The sequence below is a fragment of the Drosophila grimshawi genome, unplaced genomic scaffold, assembly GCF_018153295.1.
Source record: "Drosophila grimshawi isolate 15287-2541.00 unplaced genomic scaffold, ASM1815329v1 contig_1367, whole genome shotgun sequence".
In the NCBI taxonomy this organism is placed as follows: domain Eukaryota; kingdom Metazoa; phylum Arthropoda; class Insecta; order Diptera; family Drosophilidae; genus Drosophila; species Drosophila grimshawi.
The window spans coordinates 4,102,656-4,130,137 of record NW_025062889.1 but is presented as its reverse complement, the minus strand read 5'-3'; the positions used below and the strand labels follow the sequence as shown (position 1 = coordinate 4,130,137).

The 27,482-nt window shown below is 39.4% G+C and overlaps 1 protein-coding gene and 1 long non-coding RNA gene across 2 annotated transcripts in view; both read left to right on the top strand.

The window, feature by feature from the left end:
* The window catches only part of LOC116805121, a 38,020-nt gene extending 18,806 nt beyond the window's left edge, over positions 1-19,214 (top strand). The window contains exon 4 of the long non-coding RNA XR_004365040.2: positions 18,685-19,214. This is a non-coding gene — a long non-coding RNA (uncharacterized LOC116805121). The remainder of the gene's footprint in view (positions 1-18,684) is intronic.
* A 50-nt stretch (positions 19,215-19,264) lies between these two features.
* On the top strand, positions 19,265-26,531 carry LOC6559809 (7SK snRNA methylphosphate capping enzyme bin3). The gene is made up of 8 exons (XM_032735454.2): positions 19,265-20,296; positions 20,765-22,247; positions 23,218-23,410; positions 23,485-24,118; positions 24,167-24,229; positions 24,374-24,860; positions 24,927-25,073; positions 25,352-26,531. Exons 1-8 carry the CDS (start codon positions 19,356-19,358, stop codon positions 26,153-26,155), a joined length of 4,752 nt encoding a protein of 1,583 aa, XP_032591345.1. The 5' UTR covers positions 19,265-19,355; the 3' UTR covers positions 26,156-26,531.
* Positions 26,532-27,482: the final 951 nt, after the last annotated feature.

Sequence of the window (27,482 nt, the reverse complement as noted above, 5' to 3'; positions counted from 1 at the left end):
TTAGTTTAGTTAAAACAAATACTGTACAGCAAACAGAGTAAAACCTAACTAGTTTAATATTCGTAATTTGTTATTTGTGATTTTCAACGAAAAGGTTGTGAATTAAAGTTATTTCTGAATGCCCGTCTTAAAACTGTCTCTTTGAACAACTTTAACGAAAATCGCCTTCAATAAAACGATAAACTTTGTGAAAATAAGAAGAGTGTTTAACTTGTATAATGAGATGCTGCGATGATATCTGGGTGGAGAAATGATTTATGGCTATATTTGTCCAACGGTATCCATTAAAAATAATTGATATGTATCCATGCTTATATTCCAATTGAAGTTCCTCGTTTCTTGGCGTTTATTATGAAATTAACACAAACAGCAAATCCGCTTTGCTGCACAGCTTTTCTTGTGGATTGTTTTTTGTTTATTTTTCATGAAAAGTTTCAGCCTGTTGTCGCTTCTTACTCTTTTCTCTCTTCTTTCTTCTCTCTCTTTCTTTGCATTTGCAGCGAAAGTTTATCTCTTACTGTCGCGGAAACTGTCGGCTGAATAATTAGGCAACAGCTCAGAAGTCATGAACTTGGATTTACACGACTTTACATATATACATATACATAAGATATATATATGTATAGTAGTCTATATAGCAGAGTGGATATGTTTATATCTATGCTTTTATGTTTGCATTATTATCCAGCGGTTTTGCAGTCCATAATTATTTCGCATTCCCTCTTTGAGTCCGAAAAAATGGCAGCATGTTGCGGTTATTGCGGTAACTATTTCTATATTATGGCCATTTGCATATTATTTTTGCATACTTTACGCAGCGCTAATTTAAGTTGGTCAACGGCAAGTGCAAATTATGTTTGTAGTTTATTTGTGGCTTGGCTATTGGTGGTTATTGGCAGAGGGAAACAAGGCCAGCTAACTTAAAGATTCGATTTCAAGTCGATATAGCCAATACATCTATATATATCTGTCTGTCCCTCTCTTTCAGTGTGCAATTGTGAAACTAGCCTACTTTTAAAGCTATCTTGAAGAAACTCGAAATATCTCTGTCACTTTGCTGCAGACAATACATTTATCGGGGCCGACGAAGGTTGAAAACTTTTCCTTTTACACAAGTTATCCGTTAGCCAAACTCCCTAGCCATTTGTTTCTTATTATGTCTTCTATATTCGACTCAAGAATCATTAAAATCGCTCGACTATTTCAAAAAAAAATCAGTCTTTTATATTTAAAATGAAATTTGGATGTGGGCAGTTTGACTTTAGTTGACAAGGCTAATCATAGCTGAAAGCCCGCACAAAATATGTGCCCTTATATGTATATCATTATGCAGATAAATTGAAACCTTTCGAAGCACATTTTAACTGTGAGTCAAATTGGAATTGGACGAAATTTTCAGCTGGTTTCATCAACACAATTGGCAATCAATCAGCACGAATATATTTCATTCATATACCGCTTCGCATACGCAAAATATCATTTCCGTTTGGCCGGCAACTGAAAAAGCTTTGCAAAATGCATATTCCTCGATTGCAAGCCCATCAATATCCCACTCACTCCCTTTAATCGATATGATTTTGGCTTTCCCCAGATTGACTGACTGATTGATTAACTGACTGACTGAATGACTGACAAGCTGGCACTGATGAGTAGCTCACATATACCAAGGTCAGCTCAAAACAAAATCGCATCGCTGCCCAAACACAAAGTGCGCAATGTAGTGCACATTGAGCATTAGCATTCAAGTGGCCATTCCAAAACAGCCCTCCCATTACCCACCTCTCCTACACTCACTTCTCTCCTCTACCCCTTCAGTGCTAACCCCAATTCGACTCCTACACTCGACGACAACCACGACGACGGCGACGACGACGACGACGACGACGACCCTCTAACAGCTCATCAACAGTTTTTGCGAAAATTTGCACCACACTAAAAAAAAAAAAGTTAAACGCTTTTCGCGATTCGTAAAACTTTTGCGCACTTGTTCTGTGTACAGCAAAAAAAAATAAAAATAGACTACAAATTTAACAATAGATATGTTTTTTTAACTGGGCAAGTAACGAAGCGTAGTTGCTCTTGTTGAGCTATGTATAAATAATGTACTCCCTTTTTGATTATGTATATATCCTTTTTAAAGATAATAGGATCTATAAAGTGGCTACTTTTGTATGCTTATTTTAAGTATGGGTGCACGAAGTTTATCCAATTTTAGTGCAGAATTATCGTTACAAATGATAGATTTATCGATTAGAATCATCAACTAGTTGTGCTTGCAAATGATAGATTTATCGATTCGAATCATAACTAGCTGTGCTTACTTTATAGACAAGGAAAGGGGAAAGTATGAAGCTTTATCCACTTTATCAATCGCAATCTGCTAAAGACCTATATCTACTACTATCGATATATTTATCGATTGGTTATACAATCTTTGACGCTTATGCCAACTTATATAAAGCTAATATTATCGCCTTCTTTTTTTTGTTTGCTACGTTACAAAACAGTTGACAAGCATGCAACAACCTCATTTTGGGCTTGGTGTAGCCCCATTTTAGCCAATGCGAATTTCTCGATGCATTTTTCTAGTTTTGTGTAATGGCATTTGTTGTAGTTGTTGTTGCTGCTTGTTGCGAGACTTTTTGATTGGAAAACTTGGCCATTGAAGTGAGTTGTTTGCTGCATTTTTATTTTTTTGCTTTTCGTTTTTCGTTTTATTTTTTTTTGTCTTCTCTTGCCACTTCCATGACGTTACACAGCTAATTAAAATGCTGAGGGTTAAAGTTCATAGACGTGTGAAAATTGACAGTTTCTATTGGTTAACAAATTGATGCCATCAGTGGGTGAATGTGTGTCTGTGTGAGAGTGTGTGTGCGAGTGTGTGTGTGGCATATTTGAAGTTGACTAAAGGGCATCTGTTTCATAGCATATTCAGCTCTCTCTCTCTCTCTCTCTCTCTCGTAACCATTGGAGATATTCAATTGAATTTGGCTGGCATTGCCAACCCCCTGCTCCTCCTCCTCCTCCTGCTGCTCCTCCCCCTAATTTGTTGACGTCGTTTTGTTTGGCAAGGCGAGGTCCCATCTGATATCCTTGACTTGATGTGGGCCTTGGCTTGCTTTGCTTTGCGTTGTTTCTGCTGTGTTTCGCCTCTCTAAAATTGTATCCTTGTATGGTTGTATCATTAATTAAGATGCACACACACAAACGCACACAGGAAGCACGAGTGACAGATAGATAGAGAGAGAGAGAGCGAGAGAGAGAGGTAGTGTGTGACAGAGAGAGAAAGAGAGCGTGTACTAAATCCTAGTATCAAGCAGGTTGCGTTTTATCTATGAAAAGTCAGTCGAGAGGTTTTCCACTGCTCCCTTTTTATCCGCCTCTCTCTCTCTCTCTTTCACTCTCTAGCTGTGTGTTTTTGTGATTATATAACACACACACACACACACAGACACACACAAAGACACACACTCATACACAAATTACTTTGGTCGCATTAAATTTGCAATCAAAATGTCTTACGTTAGTTCAACAACCAACCAAATTTTAGTGGGTGTTTGCATGTGTATCATGTGTGTGTATGTGTGTGTGTGTGTGATTGCGTGTGTTTTTGTCTTCTAGCCAACTTAATTTAATTTAATCAGCTTAGTAATTAGTCGGTTCGTTGTTTTGCTGCTCGTTGCAACTTTGATAAACATTTTGACATTGCCATCACATCGGCTTGAGGCCTGTAAATATGTAATGCAAATCTCTCTGGCTTTCGCTGTGCGTTTAATTTTGTCAGTCATTGTAAACAGTTACTTTAAATGTTGATTCTGATAACAAGACTACTCTGACTACTGTTCAAATTATATCTTTACTATGCAAAATAATTGATAGAGCTTAGAGCAGAGAGTGTTTTAATTACAGATAGTTCGTTTTATTTGTCGTGTTGGAATCTGACCCTTAAATAAATTGTTCTCATTAAAATAAAGATTTTAATTATCATTATTATATATTCGAGATATCCCGACTACTGCATTGTAACTTGTTTTATTTTTGTAAAACCCATTAAATATATATATTTATCTCTGAGTTTCTTATAAATATTTAACATTTTAACTAGAAAGAGATTCGTTTTGTAAATAACGAGTAATAAATGGAAGCTTAACTCATACTTAAAGTATTTATTCAAGGTCATTGTTGTAGTCATATTTACATAATATTCATCATTTTGGGAGTCACTGTTTGTTCGTACACAAATTACTTTGACTGTAAATTCTTTAAATGCTGTAATGCAAGTCATTAGTTGCAACCATTATGTTCTAATGGCTAATACCCAATTAAATAGATATTTTTAATTTGGATAGTTACATTCATTTGTTGTTGCAGCGTTGTTCGGAAAGCTCTTATAATGCATCATCACTGTACTGTCGAATTATTTACGGTATTCAGTTCATAAATGATGAGATTACAAACCAACAAATTGTATTTGATTGCAATTGACGCAATCGAATGCAAATTTGGGACTAAATAAATTGAAAATGTCATAAAATTAAGACAATTCAAATATTATATACACTTTGCTCAGAAGTGCGACCTTCGCACACACACACACACACACACACTGAAATTGAGAGAACGTATCAAATGGCAAATGGTAATCAAAATAATAACCGAAATCAACAAATTTATGTCCAAAAGGAATACGAAGCAATCAATGAAAAGCGCTGAACAGATGAGGCCCAGCAGATATACCCCTACCAAAAATAATCATAATAATAAAGAACAACGGTTTTCCGTCACGCCGAAAACAATATACTCTGAAAATAATATACACAGCTCACAGCCAGGGGTTGACCTCATGCATGCACATCTGGAAAAATCTACCCTCAAAATTGGCATGTCAAAATTGACCATAAATTGGTCAAAAATCAATAGATTTTCAAAAGCACTATAGTCTTGATCATGGTTTGGGTTCTAGATCAGTACTGCATTTAAATCTGGAAACAGAGTTGTTGCTCGAGATTCATGTCTAATTTTCTGGTTAACTTTTTCATAGCGTCACTGGTTCCATGACAAAATTACGATACCCCCTGCAAGGGTATGCAAATAAAAAACAATGGCAGAAGGCCGTAAGCAAAATAAAGCTTGTGGGCTGAATGTGGGCGTGGATTTCAAGTGGTTTTACGGTTTATTCTATATATATATATAATTTTTTTTTTTTTTGGCGTTGAAAATCGAGATGTCTGGCGTATTTGCCATGTTGTCGTTGCTGTTGCGTGTGGCAAATACAAATGTAGATGAAAGATAACTAAAGTTAATTGGCGAAAATGTGTTGAAATAGCCAAGAGCAAAAAGCAAAGAAATAGTTTGGATATATGTAGATGGTAGATGGTTAGGCTGATGCTCATAGGTCCATTGTTGGATATGGCTGGTTCTATGTAACCCATTGACCCTAATATTGGGTAAGTATGGGTGTATATGTGTTAGACTTTGTGTGTGTCTAATAAGCTTAACAGCGTTGAGTGTGCTAAAAGCTGAAATGAATTGCTTTTAATCGCTCAAGTCACAAAATGTCAGCAGGAGGTACCATAAACTTAAAGACTTCAGTTTATTTTTGCTTTTTTTTTTAATGGCCCATTCTGAAGTTATATTCTAGTTGAGGAAGGCACTCAAAATACAAAATTGCTCTGGCTGGAATCATACTTAAAAGTCTTAAAAATGAACTGAAGTCAGTTTAGAGAGAGAGAGAGAGAGAGAGAGAGAGAGAGAGAGAGAGATTTTGACTATTCGACTATATACAACAGACAATTGCCATGTTAAATGAAAAAATAATATTTGTAGACTTGCCTGAAGAAGACCTCTTCAACTATATAATAATTGAAGTATACAACTTGTATCTTTTCAGGCAAATACTTGAATTATAGTCAAAAAATTGCTCAGCATTCAATAAAAGGTAAGTTGTTGTTACCAGAATCAAAGAAAGGAAACAAATCGATTATCTATAACGCTATTAAATAATCATTGTGTTCATTTTGAAGGGTTTGGGGATTTGCTTCAATCCCATGATCCTTCATTCGGTTGGTATAAATATATATATTTTTCATCATTTTTTGCATAATTTCCAGCATTTTCAATTTAATTCTTTATTTAAATCCCTATCCGCCAAGCGAAACGAAACGTAACGGAACACCCGCCACTATATGACACATGATAACAAAAAAAGAAGAAAAATGCCACGCCCCACTGCGCGTCAAGTGCCGCCCATTTGTGTTTGTTGCCTGCAATTCGCATGTGCTCTATAAATTTGAGCGAGTTCAAATGTTTGTGAAACACGTGTGCGCTACAAACAAACAAAACAAGAACAAAATAGCACAAGTAAGGCGACAGAGCTCGACTAACAGATACCCTAAAACCCTAAATACACCCTAAACTTAATGAAAGTAGAAAATCTGTGATGTCAATGAAATCTTCATAACTGATCAGTGAACTGAAGTCGAGTGTATATTATATATCAATTGGAAGGCTAAGTCGACTCGCCTGTCAATATATATACATATATACTAAATGAGTTTGCAGCTGCTTTCTTCTGTCTGGTTACATACTTTGGCACATCTTCATTATGCCCCTTTTTCCCATTCTGAATGGGTTTAGGGTATAATAACATAGGCAACATGTGCAACCAATGTGCTGTTGTTGTTGTTGTTGTATCTGTAATTGTTTTTGTTGTTGACACAATTGAGCATCATATTTATTATGGCAGCGGTTTCACAGTCTCTCACTCTTTATGTTTTATTTATAGCCTTTATGACTTGGGGGCATAATGACATTGTTGTCGGCTTGAAATTATACTTAAATTTGTATCGATTTTTAATCCGCGATAATGGGGCAATAGCAAGATATTCAATTAGCAAAGTGATTACTTTTCTCTCTCTCTCTCTCACTGGCAGTTTCTCTCTTTCTATCGAACATAATACTTAAATGTTATACCAGCAAATCGATAAGCATTATTCTTTCAAATAGTAACAAATCGAACTGTTAACTGTTGTAAAAACAATATTTAATTGTTATTTAGCCATATTTTATTTGTGACAATTGTATTTAAAGAGCATTTCAACTTCGTGACAACCACAATAAATGTATTTCTTTCACTTTTTGTGATTGTGTTTGTTAAATTTTTTCAACATTTTGTATATATTTACATGAAATTGTTGTCTTGCTTTGCTTTGCACATGTCGCTGCTGCTCGACCAAAAAAATAAACATTTTCAACATACTGTTGAACAAATTCTAAATTTCTTCTGCTTTCTATTGCCATGTTGTGAATATGTGTGTGTGTATGTGTGTTATTGTTGTTGTGTTGTATTTAGTTGTATTTCATTTCATTTCGGGGGGGTTTGTCTGGCTTTGGAATTTAGCGCAGAGCAAAAATATTTCATTATCAGCTTTCGAGATGTGCTGTGAATTTTGTACAACAAAAATGCAGGGCTAACATGTTCAACATGACCTCTCAACCTGAAAGCCATTAGAAACACGCACATATCCTTTTTCAAGCGCAGACACACACACACACACACCTGTCCTGTGTATGTGTGTGTGTTGTACGTTTGAAAATGTGTTGGTTGACTGTGAAAAGCAATTTTCCAATTTTTCTGGGCACACAAACATAACGCTCCGCATATCAGTCGATTTTCTTCTCCTCGGCACTTTTCTCTCTCTCTCTCTCTGTGTGTGTGTGTGTGTGTGTGTGTGTGTTGTGTATGGGTGTGTTTTGTGAGTGTGTGTTTGTTGTTGTTGTTTTTTTTTGCACTGCTTATTTTCTTCCACGTATTTGGCTTCTGACAATGGCTCGACGCTATAAGCACCTTAGAAATCAGTTGGGCAGAATAGAAATAAGCAAACAAGTTTTCGCCCATTTGTTAATTAGAGTCGACTGCCAGATGCTCTGCAAATTTAAAAAATTCCGGATACTTTAAAAGTTTGAGTATTTATAACAATGTTTAATAATCTGTATGTATTGAACAGAAACTTATGGTAGATGCAGAGATCATAATTAAAGATCCTTCACATCTTTAAGCACATATAACCTCTGAGGCTGCTCCATATATAGGGTATGCAAAAAAAAATATACATGAAACCAATATGCAATGTTGCGGCATTTTCATTACAATTCGACCTTCAGCTTGAAGCTCACCAAGCTGGTTTTCATCTTTCACAAATATCGAAACGAGTGAAAAACAAATGAGATTTTCTTTGTTATTATGTGAAGTGTGTTTCTCGTTTTTGTTGAGCATAAAATTGAGAAAGCTTCAATAATAAGTTTATGATTTATGCATATTGCAATCAAGTTCTAAACGTATTCGACGTTTCTTATATACTTAGAGTTCTATTCGATTTAAAATCAGTTCAGATTGAGTTTATTTGCCATGCCTGTATACATTTAAATGAATTAATCATACTTCCGTATAATAAATGCCTATTTAGTGAGTTTTTGTGTGTGACTAATCAAAAGAAATATAACAACACAGACTCTGAGCAATATAATGAAATAATTAATAATTGATGGACTTTTGAAAAGTGTGAGAAGCTTAAATGTTGACGCATAACAGCTAAATTTGTGTTGATGATAATAAAACAACTAAAATGATTTCAGAGCAAATTTTCAGGCAGCCTTAAAAACTCATTGAAGCCCAATTTATTCAGTTTTTTTGATGATTTGCACTTTAAGTTGAAAGCTCTAAGATCTAGTTGCAATTGCTCAATAGATGTAAAATATATGATCAATTCTTGACTATATCATATAGATAATATAGATAATCTATAATCAATGTGAGATTGCCGACAGTTTGTTGAGGGTATATAATCTTCGGCGTGCTTGGCACAATCTTTCTTGCTTAACAACCAACTAACAATTGTAATTAACTTGATGTCATGCCCACGCCTTGCTGCTGCTGCTGGTGCTCAATCATTTAAAGTGCGCACAGGCAGCAATAATGACAATAAAACAATATTTACGGTCATTTATCTAAAATTCTAAAGCCATTCCGATAACCATGGCAACTCCACTTGGCCCAGTCCTACTGTTACACACACATATGTATACGTACAGTTAGTCAAGTACAAATGAAATGCCCCCAAAACTGCAAGCGGGCAATTTTCCAATTGCACACAGAGCGGAGCACAGAGCACAAATAGACGCAACACTCGACACTCAAAGTGGGTTTTCCGCTAGGCAGTGCCAGACTAGAATACTGAACCAGATGATGATGGGCTGTGGGGTGATTGGCGGGCGCCCAGCAACAACAAATTGCCGCCAAACTGTTGTTAAAACAAAAAAAAGCAACAAAAAAAAAGTAAATCGAAAAAAGAAAAACTTTGCTTGACTAGTCTAGTTGCCATCGTCGTCGTCGTCATCCTCAATGCCTTCGGTTCGTGTTGTTATAGAAAGCAGAAAGTCCGTGGCATGTTTTGCCGTTGTTGGCCTCAAAAGTTGAAGCAACAAGAACAACAACAGCAACAACAGCAGCAACAAGCTAGCCAGAAGAAACCATTTGGAAAATATAATCAAATTTCTGCTTCTCCACTCATTTAGAAGACCCGCCAGCAAACACAACTCACTCCATCGACTTCTCTCTCTCTCTCTCTCTCTCTCTCTGTCTCTGTCTCTGTCTCTATGAGCTTCTGTGGTCTTCTCTGTTACAGATTATTACGTATTCCATGCATATTTATGATGTTAACTTTGCTGTTGCCTTTTTTCTGTTAGTCTTATGCCCTGTGCACATAAACAAAAAGAGTAATTTTGGTTAGTAATATGGAATGTTCAATCGAGTATTATGATTACGCGTTGTCTGTCTGTCTATAAAGACAGATATATATATTGAAAATTCCATTAATGGATTCTAGCTGAACTTGAAAGTGGTTTTATTTTTGTTTTGACAGAGTATCTGTCAGTCAAGTGGACTTACCTCGAGCATTTTGACTTATTTTTTATTTATTTCGCACATCTGTTTTTTGTTGTTGTTGTGTTTTTTTGTTTTGCTGCCCCATATTGAAATAACTGAAGGGCAGTCAGCACCGTGGCAACGTGTGAAACGATTCGCTCTGCAAACTAAACTCAAGTGGCATTGAAAACTTTTCTTTTTTTTTTTTTTGCTTTTCCTTGCCCCACAGCTGTTGTTCCACCACCAGCCCCCCTGCTCGTATCCATAGACATCCCATGACATTTGATGTAAACAGGCGACGAAGTTGGCGACTCAGCGATTAGCCTAGGGTTACTTTGGGTGGGGTTCTAGGGGGTGGTATGGAGGGGGAGGGGATTCACCCTTATAACAGACCCAACACACCTGCTGAAACTTATTGCAATTAATTAACAAACATTAACAAAGTTTGAGGGAGCACAATAACAATAAAAGGTCACCCTCTAAATGCTTTCAAATTCGGTTCTGCTTATTATTCATTTAAAATATTATACCTTTTTTTTCTACATTAATTTAACTCAAGGATAATCCAAGACTCGATCTTGAACCCAAACCCGATAACCCCCCGCTCCACTCGTAGAACACTCAGTCATACAATACGCCGGCAATTAAATTACACAAAGCTTTTTTCGAGCAGAAAAAGGTCTCCTTTCGAATAGGAAAAAAAATAATAATAAGAAGAATGACAAGCTACTGAAAATTTACAGTTGAAGGCATTTTAGGGTGTATATATATATATATATATATATATGTGTGTGTGTGTGTATATATGTGTTAGGGGGCTACAGTGCTGATGCGCTTTGTGGCAAGACTGAGTGTGCGGACGCATGTAGCATGAATGATAAACGGCTCATGCTGGAAACTTGTGAAAGCTTTTTGGAATTGAGATGCTAACTGGTTTTGCGAACAAACGAGTTTCTTTGTGTTTTATGGCATTATTAATAGATGTATATTATATAGATATTGACGCAGAATAATGATACACACACCAAATGAGTGCCTGTCGAAAAGGCAGCCGAACTAACTGACCTACATGAACATGCAACTATATATAACTTATATCCAATGGTAATTAATCAGTTCTCGCTATAAATGTCTGCGCTTACAAATAGAAAATGTTTACGCTTGATTTATGGCATGCAAAACGTTTAAGAAGACCGCCCAAAGCGGAAACAACTTCAATATAAATTCTGAATTGTGCTGAGATTTGTCAATTAGAGATGGAGAAAGATATGTATAATCATAAGGAATAAAAGTTTGATTGGACATTATGTCCAATCATAACTGGAACATATCACAACCAAAATTCTAAAGAATAAAATGTAAAATCATTTCCGAAGCTTTAACGGAAGCTTTACCGGAACCGGAAGCGAAATGTGATACGACACTTGACAACATGGCACAGACTAAAACATTTTTCATTTATCCTTACCAAGTATGAAGTGCATTTAATTTGATTTACTTTTTTTGTGATATTTATAAATGAATAAGTTGTTTCTATATATAGGATGACTTTCAATCAATTTGAACTAACTTAAGCTCTTTATTAGACCTGTTGAACGATTGAGCTTCCACTTACAGAGACCTTGGACTGATAAGCTCTGTTCCCTGCAAAAAGAAAAAAAGGCCACTTAGCAGCTTATAATGCAATAAAGAGTTGAATTGATGACGCTATACTTCTTCAATTGACTTGATAAGGTTTGACTGTAGTTCGTTTGTCATAAGAAGATAAGGCAAGTTAAGGAATCTATTTAAATGGCATGACAAGCATTTTCCGATAAAACAAAACCCATTGTACGCCATGTTCAAGTCTTTACTGTAACAGTCATTTACTTGTTTTCCTTTACCTGAACCTTTTTTTTATAAATCATACAATTTGTTACCTTTTTTCTGCTGCTGCTGCGTTTTTGTTCGCTTGACCATTTTCATAATTTCCCTGAGACGACGACGACGCTCATTTTCATTAATTTGTCACTGTAATTTTCATTTCGCTTGCTGTGATTGCTTCCTCACCTTGCTCTCTCTCTATATATATATATATATATATATATCTGCACCTCTCTCTCTCTCTCTCCCTCTGTGTGTGCTTCTGTCTCCCTCTTCATAAATCATCAGCGAGGCAGCGAGGCGCTCATAATCATTCAATGTGCCGTGCAAAATTATGCAGCAAACCGGCAGGCAGCACAGCAACTGCCTGCTGCTGGCTGCCTACTGCCCACTGCCACCTCTCGAATAGCTCGACTCTCCGCCTCCGCCTCCTCCTCTGTGACTGTGACTTCTTCTTCTTCTTGTGCAACTTCATGCCTCGTTTTACCTTATTGCTACTGCTTCTTCTTCTCGCACTTTTATTTTGCTTTATTATTGCTGTGACTAGCAAGTTTCCGCATTTCTTTTATTGTTGATTTTTACATAATTGATTAACGGGCCTTCGCCCTGTCTTGTCCTATTTCATCATCAGCTGACTCCGACATAATACCCAGTCTTAAGCTTACACAGGGTATTTAGACAGAGCAGGTCAAAACAATTGCAATATTGTTTGGAGAACGACTGTCTTTGTAGTTGCAAAACAATGTCACAACAAACTAGTGGCTCTGTTATACCCTGTGTATCGACTAAAATGGGGTATATGAGTTCATTGGAAATTTCTAAACAATGTAAATGAATATGAATGATAAACAGGTTTAATAATGAGTATCTCACCGTTGAGCCCGTTTTGCGGATCATCGCAAGCCAACTAATGTTTTTGTGTCTTTGTCTGGATTGAACTTTGAAAGCATTTGTAGATTATACGGCGACTTGCAACTGCATTTGACAAGGACTGTAATTTTCTTGCAACTGAAAATTGAGAAAACTCTTGTCCAAAAAAGCAAAGGATGTGACAAAAGCGAGTAGCAAGGAAATTTCTAGCTTGATTGTGGGTGGTCTCTGTTGGCTTAGTTGAAACTGAGGCGGATGGCAACAAACTTTTCGCTGAACTTAACCGAAGAACTGACAAAAACTGACAAAGTGCAGTCGGCAAATAGTATATTTTTTTTTCAACTTGGTTTTTGTTTGTTCCCTTAAAAGTTTTGCTTGCTACCCATTTTAGAATGCTTCTTTTGTGGCATGTTCGGTTGTAATTTAATTTTTTTCCAACGGCAAGTGTGTGAAATTTTAAATTGCAATAAAATTGCATTTACTACTAAAGTGGAAGATACTGCGTACTTTTCTTTACTTTCGTTCGTTGTTCGTTGTTCCATTTTTTGTTTGACTGGCTTGTTTGGTATTCAGCGGTTGAGTGGGTGTTGGAGTAGGCGTGGTTTAAGTTGGGTGGTTGCAGCTGCTTGAGCATATTGCCCCGGGGAGGATTATGGTCTCTGAGGCGATGTGCATCAGCGCATGTTACACTTATGGCTTATTAATGTACCTGCCTTGGTTGGTGAGTACCAAGCGAGAGAAGCTGGCAAAATGACGACAACATCGATGATGACCTGGTCTACAGCGTGAAGCTGTTGAGGAAGGGGGGGGACTGGAGAACGAATGCCAGATAAGTGCCAGTTGGTGTTGGCATTTTGACAGCTCGAGTGGCAGCGCGGCACATTGCGAGCGAGACGTGAAGCCCGGGATTATACGAGAAGGAAGGGTGTGGACGGGGTGCGGGGTGCGTGGTTCTAGCTAGAGACGTCTCAAATGCTTAAGTGCTACTTTTAAGGCGTACAAAAAATTGGTCCTTTGCGTATGTTGAAAATTATTTAAATGGCTTAAGAAAAGTGCATTAAAATTAAGCGAAAAGTTAAGCAAAAAGATGTGCAAAATATGCACAGATTGTAGAAAACAGAAAGAAATAAATCTTTTATCAAAGAAATGCAAACACTTTTCTATGTTTTTTTTAATAGAACTGTTTAAGATAAAAATAAAAATGAAGCAAACATTTATCAAAGCTTGGACGATCTAAAAAGGAAGCAATTTGTTTTCATGCTCAAGCGTGGAAATAAATATAAATTATTTCCGCATATAACTCACAAATAAGAGCCTAATCTACATAAATATTTATCATTGAATAAATCAAAACAAAACAAACCCTAAGACGTGAGAATTTCAACGTATTCAACTCGAAGTAAACACAACAAACGATATTGTATTATTATTTTACTCTGGAGGCAGGCAGGCAGCAGCAGCAGCAGCAGCAGCAGCAGCAGCAGCAGCAGAGGCCCCAAAAAAACACTTTGGCCCAAGAAGTATATTCAAGTATAGCTATTGTATTTTAAAATGCTACAATAATCGAGACATATATTTCGTATGTAATATTAGCTGCTTGCATATTTAAAATATTTCTATGTGTGTATGTGTGTGTGTGTGTGGCGCCCTCTAGCGCGACAAAATTGAAGTTGTGCTTGGCTCAGATTGTCGCTGGGCGCACACATTGTCATCATGCTGTTTGTAAGTCCCATAAGGCTCGAGCATTAAATAACATACCAGGCGTAAGTTGCCTTCCCCCTCTCTTTCTCGCTCTCTCTCTCTCTCTATCTCTCTCTATCTAGCTCTCTCTCTGTCTCTCTATCTATCGTTAGGTGTTAAGCTGTGCTTAATAATGACGCACATTACATATGCAATGCGAGCGAAGCTGCTTTGCTGCCAGGACATGACACCATCCTGACTATAACCTCATGTCCAACTGTGCCAATGTGTGTGTGTGTCTCTGTGTGTGTGTCTTTGTGTGTGTGTCTCTGTATGTGTGTCTCTGTGTGTGTGTGCCTGTGTGTGTGTGTCTCTGTGTGTGTGTGCTTCAAGCAAACAAACAAATGTGTTGCCATTTGTTTTTCAGCGGCATATTCTACTGTTTCTCTCTACCTTCCTATCCCTCTCTCTCTCTCGCTCTCTCTCTCTCTCTCTCTCTCTCTCTCTCTCTCTCTCTCTCGATTAGTCTTCATATATATGGCAACAAATTTGTTGCACTCCCAAAGGACTCAATTTCACATTTAAAACACCTGTGCCGTGTATTTATACCAAATAAACAGAGTCAGCACAATGTGGGGCATACTGCTAAGTCGCAGCTGAATTTATGACAAATTTTTGAATGAAATTAAATCTGTGTTCTCTTTGCGCTGTTATTTGTTGATTTAAAGCCTGTTTAACAAATAATTCGTATACGGTAATGTTTATACACTGAAATTAGCTTAATGTTAATGTAAAGTTTATTGGATGATTACTTGCTGCTTGCAAACATGAATAACATATAAACAGTTAAACAGCTGTGGCACCATTTTGCTTATTTACAGTAAGCAGCGTGTCAAACCGGCAACGATTGAAGTTCAGAATCATTACCAGAATTGTAGGAGAAAATCAATCTTTCTTTTTCAGAATTGTTCAACCTTTCTCAAGGTTTCCCTGTCAAAACCTGAACCGTAAATCAACATTATTTTAGAACCAGTATTATTAATCAAGTTTATACAGGGTATCCCCACAGTCTTAGCAAACATCCTCGTCCTTCTTCTCCTCCTGCTGCAATATGAAATCTACAACGCAAAAGAAAGTAGGAGTCTCGCCACAGCTTAATCATCATCATCATTATCAGCATAATAATTTGTGTTGAGGGGATATATTTTTTGGAGCAGCTCTTAGCAAGTTGCCACTTGTGGCAGCTGGAGCTTTGTGGCAAATGAACTAATTTGATTTACATGCAAATTACATTTGGGCCAACTAAAAACAACTTTCTCTCCGGGGAGAGGAAGAGGGTTGGGGAGGGGGGGAATGGTGGTGATGTAAAGCAAGGACGAAAGTGCTCTCATTAAAAATGTTTACAAAATTAACTAAATTGACAATATCCGTTGGTGGCCACTGCACAAAAATTAAAAATATAAAAAAATTTATAAAAAAAACTTGTAGCGGAAACTGCGGCAACTTGCACGCAATTCTTCCTGCCACCCTCTCGCTCTGACTACCCTCCCCCTCTCCCTCACTCTCTCTTACTCGTTAAGCCATTGGTTTTGGCCCACATTACTGGCTGACTGGCTTTGCTTCTTTTTTTTTTTTGAGGGGAAGCTGGCCTGCGGCACGCTCGCTCAACGCTCAACGCAACGACAACGTGCCGCATATTTAAATTTTAATTAAAATTTAGCTTGTGCGACACGCGTCTACCTCTTCACTCCACCTCCTTCCCCCAAGGCTCCTGCTTCACTCAAAATATGCAAATAATAAACAAAACAAAAAAAAATTTGCCTTTGTTTTTCTTGCTCTGATTTTTTTGATAGCTTTTCATTGGTGGCGCGACGAGCTGAGCGGTTCTTGGGTTCCTGGGCAATGTAAGTGAGTGAGTAAGTAAGCAAGTAAGTCGGTAAGCAGTAAGTAGTTTAGTTCTGCTGCGGCGAGTGTAAGTGGGTAGGTGGCATACTGGTGGGGGTTTATCGTATTGAGGTTAATGGCTTTATGTGCGCGCCTTAACTGTATTTATATTAATCCTTCATGGCTTGACTTTTCACATTTACGTGTAACCAAAATGTCCTTTCTGTGTTTGGTCACCAGGTTGCAAGGTCACTTCTGCCTCTTTTATTAATCTAAACTAAGTGCGTCGTAGATTCTTAATTGTCAACTGCTCAGTTCAAAAATAAATTTCTTGCGAATTGTTTGTCTTCATTTACAGTCAGACGTGCTTCACTGTTATTTTGCACTTCAACAACAGCTTTATACACAAATATAGATGGAAAATGTCCTCAAATCTAAGCTTACACAGAAATATTATTATTTTTGATAAGAAAATTCTTCGTACTTTTCAAATTAAATTCAAATTAAAATAAATATTTGTATTTAAAGCCAAGTTTCTTGCACACTTACCACAACTTTATCCATCAAAATACAAATATTCCTTTTGCAATTGCAGAAAAAAGTCCAAAGTGTTTATTTATCTAGATTATTTTTGCTTTTATGCTCTTATGTATTTTGTAATTCATCTCAAGCATTTTCTTTGTGTGAGGAATTGTGAGAAATTTTTAGTTGGTTTATATAAAAATGCATAATTTGATTGTGCAGATTGTTTGGCTGTCAAACTTGAAGCGTTGAGCTTCTTCTCTCTGTCAGAGTGAGTGATACTTCAAGTTGCTATGCCAGCTTTAAATAGAGCACAAATAGATAGATACAGATACAGATACACTTACTTATGCTGCGTAGTAATGTGCGCCGCCCCCCAACCCCAACCACTTTGACTTCTAAAGAATTTTGCTTCATGTATTTTGTAGAAATGTGTTTTTCTGTTTCCATTTTTATTTTTTGCGTTTCTCTGCACTGCTTTTCCTTTTTGGCATAAATCTGTTTTCGACTGTTTGGGAATTTGCAGCTGTGGAGGTTTTTTTCCTCTTCTTTTTCGGTTTTTTTTTTTTGTGGCTAGGATGCGTATGCCTGTAGTTGTTGCAGTTGTCGTTGTTGTTGTTGTTGTTGTGGGGTATTCCGTGTTCGAATTGTTGCTGCCACCGCCGCCATTCGCTTGTGCAACCAATGCACAGAACCACCGCCGCCGCCGCCACAAATGGATAGCTAAAGGATGAGTTTCTTTTCTGCCAGGCAGCCAACCAGCCACATTTTGCCGTGCAAATATTAATGCACTCACCGCAACGACTAACTCCGTGTGTCAAGGGATGTGCACGTGATTTATGCTCGTGTTTTTGGGAGTCTTGTTTTAAATGGTTCAACAGATAACACCCGTATTAAAATACTATCTGCCTGAAACGTAATAAATAAAAGTCGATTTACCTATACCAAATATTGTAATAAAATAAATAGAAATTGTTTCAGCCAAAGCAAAGCCATAACAAACATCAACTTAATTATCATTTTATCACATTGAAAGCAGTCTTTAAAGTTGTTATCTATCGAAACTAGCTGTAGGTTTATCGATACAAGTTGTGCAAACCAAAATAAAGTAAAGTAAAATTTAAATCACATTAAAGTTCAACTCAATTAACGTCCTGGCTCATTCTGGATTTGAAGACATGCCTGCATTTATTCTAAAGTATTTGAAAGTTGTTATCTATCAAAATTAGATATCGATATATATCAATTAGTGACACATTTGCCTCTTCTTCCCCACATTCCACATTGATCATCGTCGTGCCGATGATACGTCATGCATCTCTAACTGTTTTTAGCCAAACGAAGTCGTTTTGGGTCTGCTCTGGCAGTGGAATGGAAAGGAATGAAATGAGTTAAGTTGCTTTTGCCTTGCTGTTTGTGTGGTGGGTTAGAGAGAAAGAGTGAGAGAGAGCGGGTAGCGGGGGGTATATATGTCTGTGCTCAATTTTTCAAAGCTCGTTTGTGTCGTTCGTTCGTTCGTCGGTTAGTTCCAACGTTTCGTCGTTCCGTCAGTCGTTCCGTCGCTCCGTCGTTCCGTCGTTCCGTTGGTCGTTCGTTTGGTTCGTTCGTTGCCTGACTATGCAAATAATGAATGCAAAATATTGCTGAAGTGTGTCTGAGGCGAAGAGCAGAGAACTAGCAGCGAAAACAAGTAAAGAGTCGAAGAGGGGGGGTGGTGAGGTGGAATGGGTACGCAGGATAGTGCTGTGTAAAATCTGCTTTAGAACTCTGAACTTTCTCATTAAGTTTTCGGCGTGTGTGTGTGTGTGTGTATGTGTGTGTGTCTCACAGTCTGTGTCTGTGTTTATTGAGAGCTTTGTGCTTAACTTACTATCGCTAATTAAATTTTCAATTAATTTTCAACCATTTTCATGTAATTTTTTTCTTTTTATTTCTACTTGCAGCTCAACACACACACACAATTACACACACACACCGGAAGTATAAACTCGCAGCGGAAGTTAAAAAAATCGTTGTCAGCAGCAGGATTAAAAAGTGAACAAAATTCCAAGTGATGCACAACGGGTCGTATGATTAATGGGGCCTAGCAGAGAGTTTTAAATTTGTGCGAGACAAACAAGTGTGTCATACACGAAAGAATTAAAAAATATGTTAAAATACATGATGTGTCTCGGTGGATTTAATCATGTGTGCTTCAATGCCGGACTCATCTCGGATGCTGGAAAAGTTGCGGGTTGAACTGAAAATGCCAGCAGAAAATATGTGAAGAAATTTAGAAGAATTTATGCAAATCTCAAGCGAAACACAAAAGAAATTTTTAATAAGTATTAAAAACGATTCTTTAAAAAAAAGGTAGTAAAGTGTGTACATAATTGATGTAAGAAAGTGAAATATGAACTCGACTTGAAGTCGCTGTGAAAATGCATATCAATAAAAAAAAAACAAGTAGCTGCTCAAGCGAATACATAAAAAAATGCGATAAATAATGTTAAAAGCTAAAAGTGTAAAGACAATATTAATGTTAAAAAGTGTTTAAATAATAGCCACAAAAAAGCTGTTTAAAGCTTAAAACTTACAACAATAAAAAAGCAATCAACTTTTAAAATAAAAAGTGATGGATAAAACGAGTAACGTCAGCAGTAGTCCGAGTCCGAGTCCGAGTGAGTGTCGCGTTACCAGATCGAGTATGACGCCAACGCTGCGTCTGCAGCAGAGCCCCAGGCGTCAACAGCAGCAACAGCAGCAGCAACAACAGCCAATCGATGAACAACAACAACAAAAACAGCAATTAAAAGTCAAATCACCGCAGCAGCAGCAACAGCAGCCGCTGCCAACGTCAACATCGACGCCGACGCTTCATCAATTTCGTGCGCCGGCCCAGCAACAGCATGCGACAAAGCACAAGAGCAACAACAACAACAATAACAACAGCAACAATGGGGGCAAAGCATGGAGCAAGCGGCAGCACAAGGCTAGCGGTAAATACAATGCGAGCGCCTGCGTCGGCGCCAATGCTCAACAACAGCAGCAGCAGCAACAGCATCATTCTTCGCATCATCATCAAAATCATCATCATCATCAGCAACAGCAGCAGCAGCAACTACAGCAGCAGCAGCATCAGAACAATGGCAGCAGCAGCATTGCTGCTCAGGCCTCTGCCGGCGCTGGCGTCGGTGCGACGGCCGCCGCAGTTGCCGCACACAAAGCGGATCTCGAGAATATACAAAATATCAAAAATCAAATTGCTGCTCACGTCAGTGGTGGCAGCGGCGTCGGCGTCAACAACGCCTCGCATCATGGCAGCAGCGCACATCACAGCCTAGGTGGCAGCGCTGCTGGCGTTGCGGGTGCCGGCGTTGGCAACGCTGGCAGCGTTGGCGGTGGTGGCGGTGGTGCTCACAATCATCATCATCATCACAGCCACAATACGCGACTGGCGCAGACGGCGGCATCGAACAACGGTTTGCTGACAATGGATGCCAAGCTGGGCGGACATGGTGGACATGGCGGCCTGAAGGGACAGCAGCAGCAGTACAAAAAGATGCTGACTCACAGGTAAAGTAACGTAACGTAATGTCATGTTAACTACTACAGCGTAACGTAGCGCAATGTTAAGTGATTTATGGCAACTTTACACGTAACAAATACAAAAATGTAGCGTATGAAAAGTAATTATTTATGCACGTGCAACAAATAGTTGCTTAACTTTTGTGATTATACCTTATTGTGGTCTTATGCTACTTTTAGCCATAATATTTAATATTTATGTTCAATACACTGTTTTGTAAGCAAATGAATATTAATAGTTGTCATATAATAATAATATAACGTAATGAAATTTAATGGCGCGTAACTTAACCCAACGTAACTACAACTTAACGTAAATATGACGTAATGTCTTCTACTTTGTGTGTAGCTGTAAATGCATAAAAATATATATTTAATGTGTCATATATATTTATCTCTCTCTCTCTCTCTCTCTCTCTCTCTCTCTCTCTCTCTCTCTCTCTCTCTCTCTCTCAGGGGTCATCATCATCATGTGCTGTGTGCTGGGAACAATGCGAATCACACTTGCTGCTTGGTCACCGGCTGTAATGGCGGGAGTGTTGGTGGCGCCTCCGGCAAGGACACGCAAAGCAGCAACAAGGACACCAGTTCGCTTAGCGGCAACAGTAGCATTATTTCGAGCAGCGCAGCAGCCGCTGCCGCCGCAGCAGCAGCCGCAAATGCCGTTCATTATTGTTGCGGCCGATCGAAATTCTTTTTGCCAGAGAAACGCTTGCGCAAAGAGGTGATTGTGCCACCGACGAAATTTCTGCTGGGCGGCAACATATCGGATCCGCTCAATCTGAATTCGCTGCAACATGAGAACACGTCGAATGCGTCGTCGAGCAACAATACGCCGGCGACGACGCCGCGTCAGTCGCCGATAACGACGCCGCCGAAGGTGGAGGTGATAATACCACCGAATATTCATGACCCGTTGCATCTGCTCGATCCCGTTGATTCGATGGAGTACGAGAAGCAGCTGACGTCGCCGATGAAACGGGGCGGCATGTTGACGCGCGGCAGCAGCAGCCAGCTGCAGTTGCAGTTGCAGCCGCCGCCGCAGCAGCATCATCGGCAGCATCGAACGCGCAAGAATCGCAAACGTCGCCGTTTCGATTCCAATAATACCTCGTATGCTGGCGACGACGCCGTCCTCGTTGCAGAGGGCGCAGAGGCGGCGTCGACGCTTTCGATTTCACTCGAAGATTCGACAACTACAGCGGCAGCAGCTGTGGCAGCAGCCGCCGCAGCAGCAGCATCAGTAATTAATACAGCAGCAGCAGCAGTCGCAACAGAGGCAGCGGGCGCAGCAACAGCAGCAGCAAATGTCGCCGCAGTCGCGACAACAGAAGCTGCATTAATAATAACAACAACAGCGGCGTCACCAGTGGCTGCACTGAGCGCAACTCTGCTGAGCGAGGCGGCAGCAGCGGCATCGGTTGAAACATTGGAATTGGCACAGCAGCAGGCGCATGTGCGCTCTCGCTCTCCGCAAGCGGCAGCGACGGCCATGGAAGAGACAACAACGCCAGCGCTAGCGGCCGGCGCACAAACGCTCTCTCCCCAGGAACAAATGGAATGTAACGCAATGCAGCCGGCAGCGGCGTCAACGTTATCGCCACAGCAACAACAGCAACAACAACAACAGCAGCAGCAACATGTGGCTGCTGCTGCTGAGCCATCGTCAAGAATTGACATGGCAGCAGCATTAGACAACAGCAGCTCAGCCGATTTGCTGGTCGACGCAACGACAGTCGCTGCTTCGACAACGACAGCTGCGGCGCTGGCTGTGGCGTCGACGTTGGCCGATCGTCGTGCGCTGGCCAGTCGTGATTTGCGCTTGGATTTGGACAGCACGTGCTACGGTGTTGGCGGCACGGGTCTGAGCTTCGCTGCTAGCGTCGGCAGCGGCAGCAGGAAACGTAAAATAAGCGAGAGCAATTCGCAAAAGAGCAAGGTGAGTGACGAATTGGAATTCGGAATTGAAATGGAGGAATGGAATGGCTTGTGTCGAACAAGTGCTTGCGTGTGTATGAGAGTATTCTGCGTGTGTGAGTGTTTATTAGTGTGCGTGTGCGTGTAAGATTGTGCTTGGGCTTCGACTCCTGTTGTTTTTCTTGTTGTTGTGTTTTTTGCTTTGCTTTTGGTGGGAGCAAGTCAATCGTTTGCTTTGTTTTGATTGCTTTTGGCTGTTTTTACATTTGGGTTTTATGGCCGTTGTTGTTGTTATTATTATTGTGTTGCTCATTGAAGCGTTGCTTAGATTGAGGTAAGGGGGTCAGGGGCGGCAATGAAAGAACTTTTTTAGTTTGTTTTTTTTTGTTTGTTTTGGAGGAGGGGTAGCCTAAAGCGATTATAAAACTATGGCTAATGAGCTTTACATGCTTATTTGTTGTTATTGTTGTTGTTATTTGGTTGCTTGAATTAGAAATTTTGTAATATAAACATACTTAAATTGTTTTAGAATGTATTTGAAATTGTGTTTGGTTTGTTGGGGGTCAGTTTTCGCTTTACAGCTGGAATAAACAATTTTTTCTGGGAAAACAGTCTTAAATTAATCATTAAAAGTGATTTAAAATTTCTCCATAATCGAAAATGTTAATTTTCATCTGAGAATAATTGATAATTATTGTGGCTTTTGTATTAAGAAGAAAAAGCTGTATGTAAAGTGAGTAAATTGCAATTTATATCTTTTAAATATGCAAATTTTAATGCAAACTTCAAGCTAGACAATTGTTTAATGTTTTCTTTTCAATAGGTTGTTTGGTATTCCCAATATAAATTTAAAAAAAATATATTATTTTTGTTAGTTTTGACTGTGGAAATTCTTGGAAAAAATATTGTATTGCGTGCTCGAACTGCAAATAAACTGTTAAACTGAGAATTCGAATTAAAAATTTAATCAATTCAATAATTAATGCTTTTAGAAATTCCATCGTCATGATGCCATGGACAAGATTGTTAGTCCTGTGGTGCCACAACCTGGTGCGTGGAAGCGTCCACAGCGTCAGCTGCAGCCGAGTGGGGCACGCAAACCGAACACGCGACGTTCCACATCCTTTAGCGAAACGGAGCTGCTCAGTCCCATCGAGGAGTTGCCACCCAAACCACTGCCCGAGGGTAAGTTTCAAATAGCTACTTGGCTTTGTCACGGCAAAAATACAAAAATACAATTATTTATTTGCTTGCAGCAGTTGTTGCAGTCGAGTTGCCACGCGACGATACGCCCGATCTGTCGGAGCAAGGAGTCGGAAGTCCGCTGAGCGCCATTTCCGCTGCCACATCGCACACGACCGGCGAACCGGAAGCACTTGCAGCAGATGAGCCGGCAACAACAACAGCAGCAGCAGCATTAGTTGCAGCAGCAGCAGCAGTTGCAACATCAGCAGTTGCAGCAGCAGCAACAACAGCAGCAGTTGCCCCAACTGTGCTTGGCTTAATGCTCGAACCCCAAATAATTCCCCCGCCCATCCACAAGCTGCCCAAATTCCGGGCGGATGGCGTCAAGTATCGCTACGGCAATTTCGATCGTTACGTGGACTTCAGGCAACTGAACGAGTTCCGGGATGTGCGGCTGCAGGTGTTCGAGCGGCATGCGGAACTGTTCCAGAACAAGGACATCCTCGATGTCGGCTGCAATGTGGGTCACATGACCATCACGGTGGCCCGTCACCTGGCCCCCAAATCCATACTCGGCATCGATATCGATCAGGAGCTCGTCTCGCGCGCTCGTCGCAACCTGTCCATATTTGTGCGGATACCCAGGGAGGAGGAGCACGAGAAAGTGGCCGAGATTAAGCAGGAGGACATCAAAAAGGAGCTGCAACAGCAACAGCAGCAACAGAGCCACTTGGCCAGCGATAAGCTGGCGGAGAGCGGCGAGGAGAGCAATGCAATGCTGCACAAGAAGACGCGACGTGGCAAGAAGCGACGCAGGGCGCAACAGCAGCAGCAACAATTGCAGTTGCAACAGCAACAACAACAGCAGCAGCAGCAGCAACAACAACAGCAGCTGGCACTGCAACAGTTGCAACATCATCATCATCATCATCATCACCACCATCATCCCCACCAACACGACCACCACCATCATCATCATCATCATCATCATCATCATCATGATCACGATCATGATCATCTGCTGGATGTGCAACAGCAGTTGAAATTGGATTCGTTGCTCGTCAAGCCGCACGAATTCTTTCCCATCTCTTTTCCGCTGACATACGGCGGCATACCCCACCTCCTGCTCCCGCCCACTGGCAAATCGCCAGCGAATCTGTTGTTGTCGTCGTCGTCGTTGTCGTCGTCCAATTGCAAAAACCAATTCCCGCAAAATGTCTTCTTTCGGCGCACCAATTATGTGCTGAAGGATGAGGCGCTGATGTCGCACGACAGCCAGCAATACGATCTCATTCTGTGTCTGTCGGTCACCAAGTGGATGCATCTCAATTTCGGGGATGCCGGCCTCAAGTTGGCCTTCAAGCGCATGTTCAATCAACTGCGGCCCGGTGGCAAGCTTATACTCGAGGCCCAAAACTGGGCCAGCTACAAGAAGAAGAAGAATCTAACGGTGAGTGATTTAAGATTGGCTTTTTATATATATAATAATGATAATAATAATATATATTTTCTTTAGCCGGAGATTTACAACAATTACAAGCAGATTGAATTCTTTCCCAATAAATTTCACGAGTATCTGCTCAGCTCGGAGGTGGGATTCAGTCACAGTTACACGCTCGGCGTGCCCAGGCACATGAACAAGGGCTTCTGCAGGCCCATACAGGTGAGCCACAACATCGAATCACTTTCCTGTTAAATGTGCTAATGTCTGGGCCGATTTTTGATGTGGAAACTGTATTTAATTATTTATTAAGTTTGTCAAAAGTGCATTTCATGATTCCTGCTCCAAATGCAATCTTTTTTGCTACTCTCAATTGAAATTTAATTTAATTAGTGAAAATTAGGAGTTTTTACATCAAACCCAAAGCTAGACACACACATTAGCAACATTTCTTCAAACTTGTTGATTACTCATCGATTTCTCTGCTTCTCCTTCAACAGTTGTACGCCAAGGGAGACTATACGCCAAATCATGTGCGCTGGAGCGATGCGTATTATCCGCAGACGCCGTACGAGGCATATCGGGGCATCTATGCCACATTGCCGGCGGGCGTTGGCCATCGGACGGGTGGCGGCGGCAGCAGCAGCAGTGCTGGTGGCAGCCAGAGCGGCCATGCACCACATCATTTGCATCATCTGTTGGGCAGCTCGACACGTTCGCAGACATATGATACGCCTCAGTATGCGGGCAGTGCATCGGGCTCGGCCAGTTGCCGGCAGACGCCGATGTATCAGCATACGTACAATCCGCTGGAGACGGACTCGTATCAGCCCAGCTACGACATGGAGTATCTGAATCATATGTATGTGTTTGCATCGCCGCTGTATCAAACGGTTTGGTCGCCGCCGGCATCGCTGAGACGGAGTTCGTCGCATACGCCAGTTTTTGGCAGTGTACGCGAAGCGGAACTCGATGGGGATGGCAGCATTGGCGGCGGGGGTAGTGGCGGTGGCAGCTATCATCGACATGTCTATCCGCCCAACGATGACACCTGTTCGCCAAATGCGAACGCATGCAATGCATTCAATTCGATACGGGATGCGGACACGGATGATTCGAATCAGCTGCCGGGCGGCAGTCGACGGCATGTGTATGCCACAAATTGTGGCGAGAGCAGCTCATCGCCGCAGGTGAATCATCACGAGGCCAGCTCCGATGCCGATGTCGATGCACTAATGGACGATGAACAGAAGACGCTGGCTGCGGGCAGCGGCGCCACCTACTGTGATCTGTCGGATGCATAAGCAAGCAAATCAACCAGAGATATCGCAACTAATTGTGTCAAAATGCAAGAGGAAATCTACACTATATATATATACATATATATGTATATCTAGATGTATACTTAAATATATAACAATTTGTAAACCAAGTTAATACACTGCTCGCTGCGGAATTGGAAAGTCATTTGTAATTTAATCAAATCTACCTTGTCGATAAGTCAGCTTTATCAATTACTCTTTCAAGTCTCAAATTGTACAACTTTTATTTGTTGACTTTCGTTTTACATTACCTTATTATTATTTAGAGCAAATATTACAAATGAAGTTATCCAATTTTCAAGCGAACACTGTATTAAACAAAAAAAAAATAAAAACAAATATAAAAGATGTGTTAAACTTGTTCATTTGATTGTAAGAGAATATATATATATATATATATATATATATATATATATATATATATATATCAAATGATCGATTGCAAACGCATCTGTTTTTTAGATAAATGTAAAACGCAAACGAGACGCTTATGATTTTTTGTAACATGAACTTGCATCATATACATATATTTTTTATATGTAGTAATTTAATGGAAGTACACACAATATATATATATATATATAAATATATATATACCTTTATATAGAACTTATATTTGCTAAACAATTTTCATTTGCTTAATACACATTTTTTTAAAAATATATATAGATATATAGTTTTTCGATTATTATTCTCTTGTTGGCAGTTCAAATCTAAATTTAAGTTATCTAATGTAAATTCGTTAAGCAATATACACAAAACACTTAAACACATTTAATTCAGTAGCTTTATAAGCAAATTATATGTGCTATATATATATATATATATATGTATATATATATATATACAAAAAGGAAACAACCCGTATAAAATGCAACTATTTTTGATTAATATATTTGGAAAACGCTGCAAGGGATCGCTGTAAAAAAAAAAATGAAAAAAACAAAAACTAAGAAAAAACCATTCAAAATTCAAAAATGTCAAAAAGCATACAAAATACAATTTACTACATTTATAAATAATATATATATATAAATATGCTTAAACAATTTATATAAAATTAAAAGGAAAACAAGAAAATACATAATGTATGTAGTTTATAGATTAGAGCATTAACACATTATTTTTTCTGAGAAAATGAAACCAATTTATAAAGCTATAACGAAAGAAAAAGAAACAAAAGAACTATAAAATAAACAACATATTAAATGAAGCAAACCTCTCCACAAGTTGTCTTACTAAACAAATGAATACCCTGTATGCAACATAAATTTTTTTTACTGCTTATCGTTGCAATTTTTTCAACGCA

Coding starts and splice junctions, on each gene's coding strand:
- LOC6559809 (XM_032735454.2), top strand. CDS start 19,356: ATGGATAAAACGAGTAACGTCAGCAGTAGTCCGAGTCCGAGTCCGAGT. Junction 22,248..23,217: donor GCAATTCGCAAAAGAGCAAG/GTGAGTGACGAA, acceptor TAATGCTTTTAG/AAATTCCATCGTCATGATGC. Junction 24,230..24,373: donor GGCAAGAAGCGACGCAGGGC/GCAACAGCAGCA, acceptor CCAACACGACCA/CCACCATCATCATCATCATC.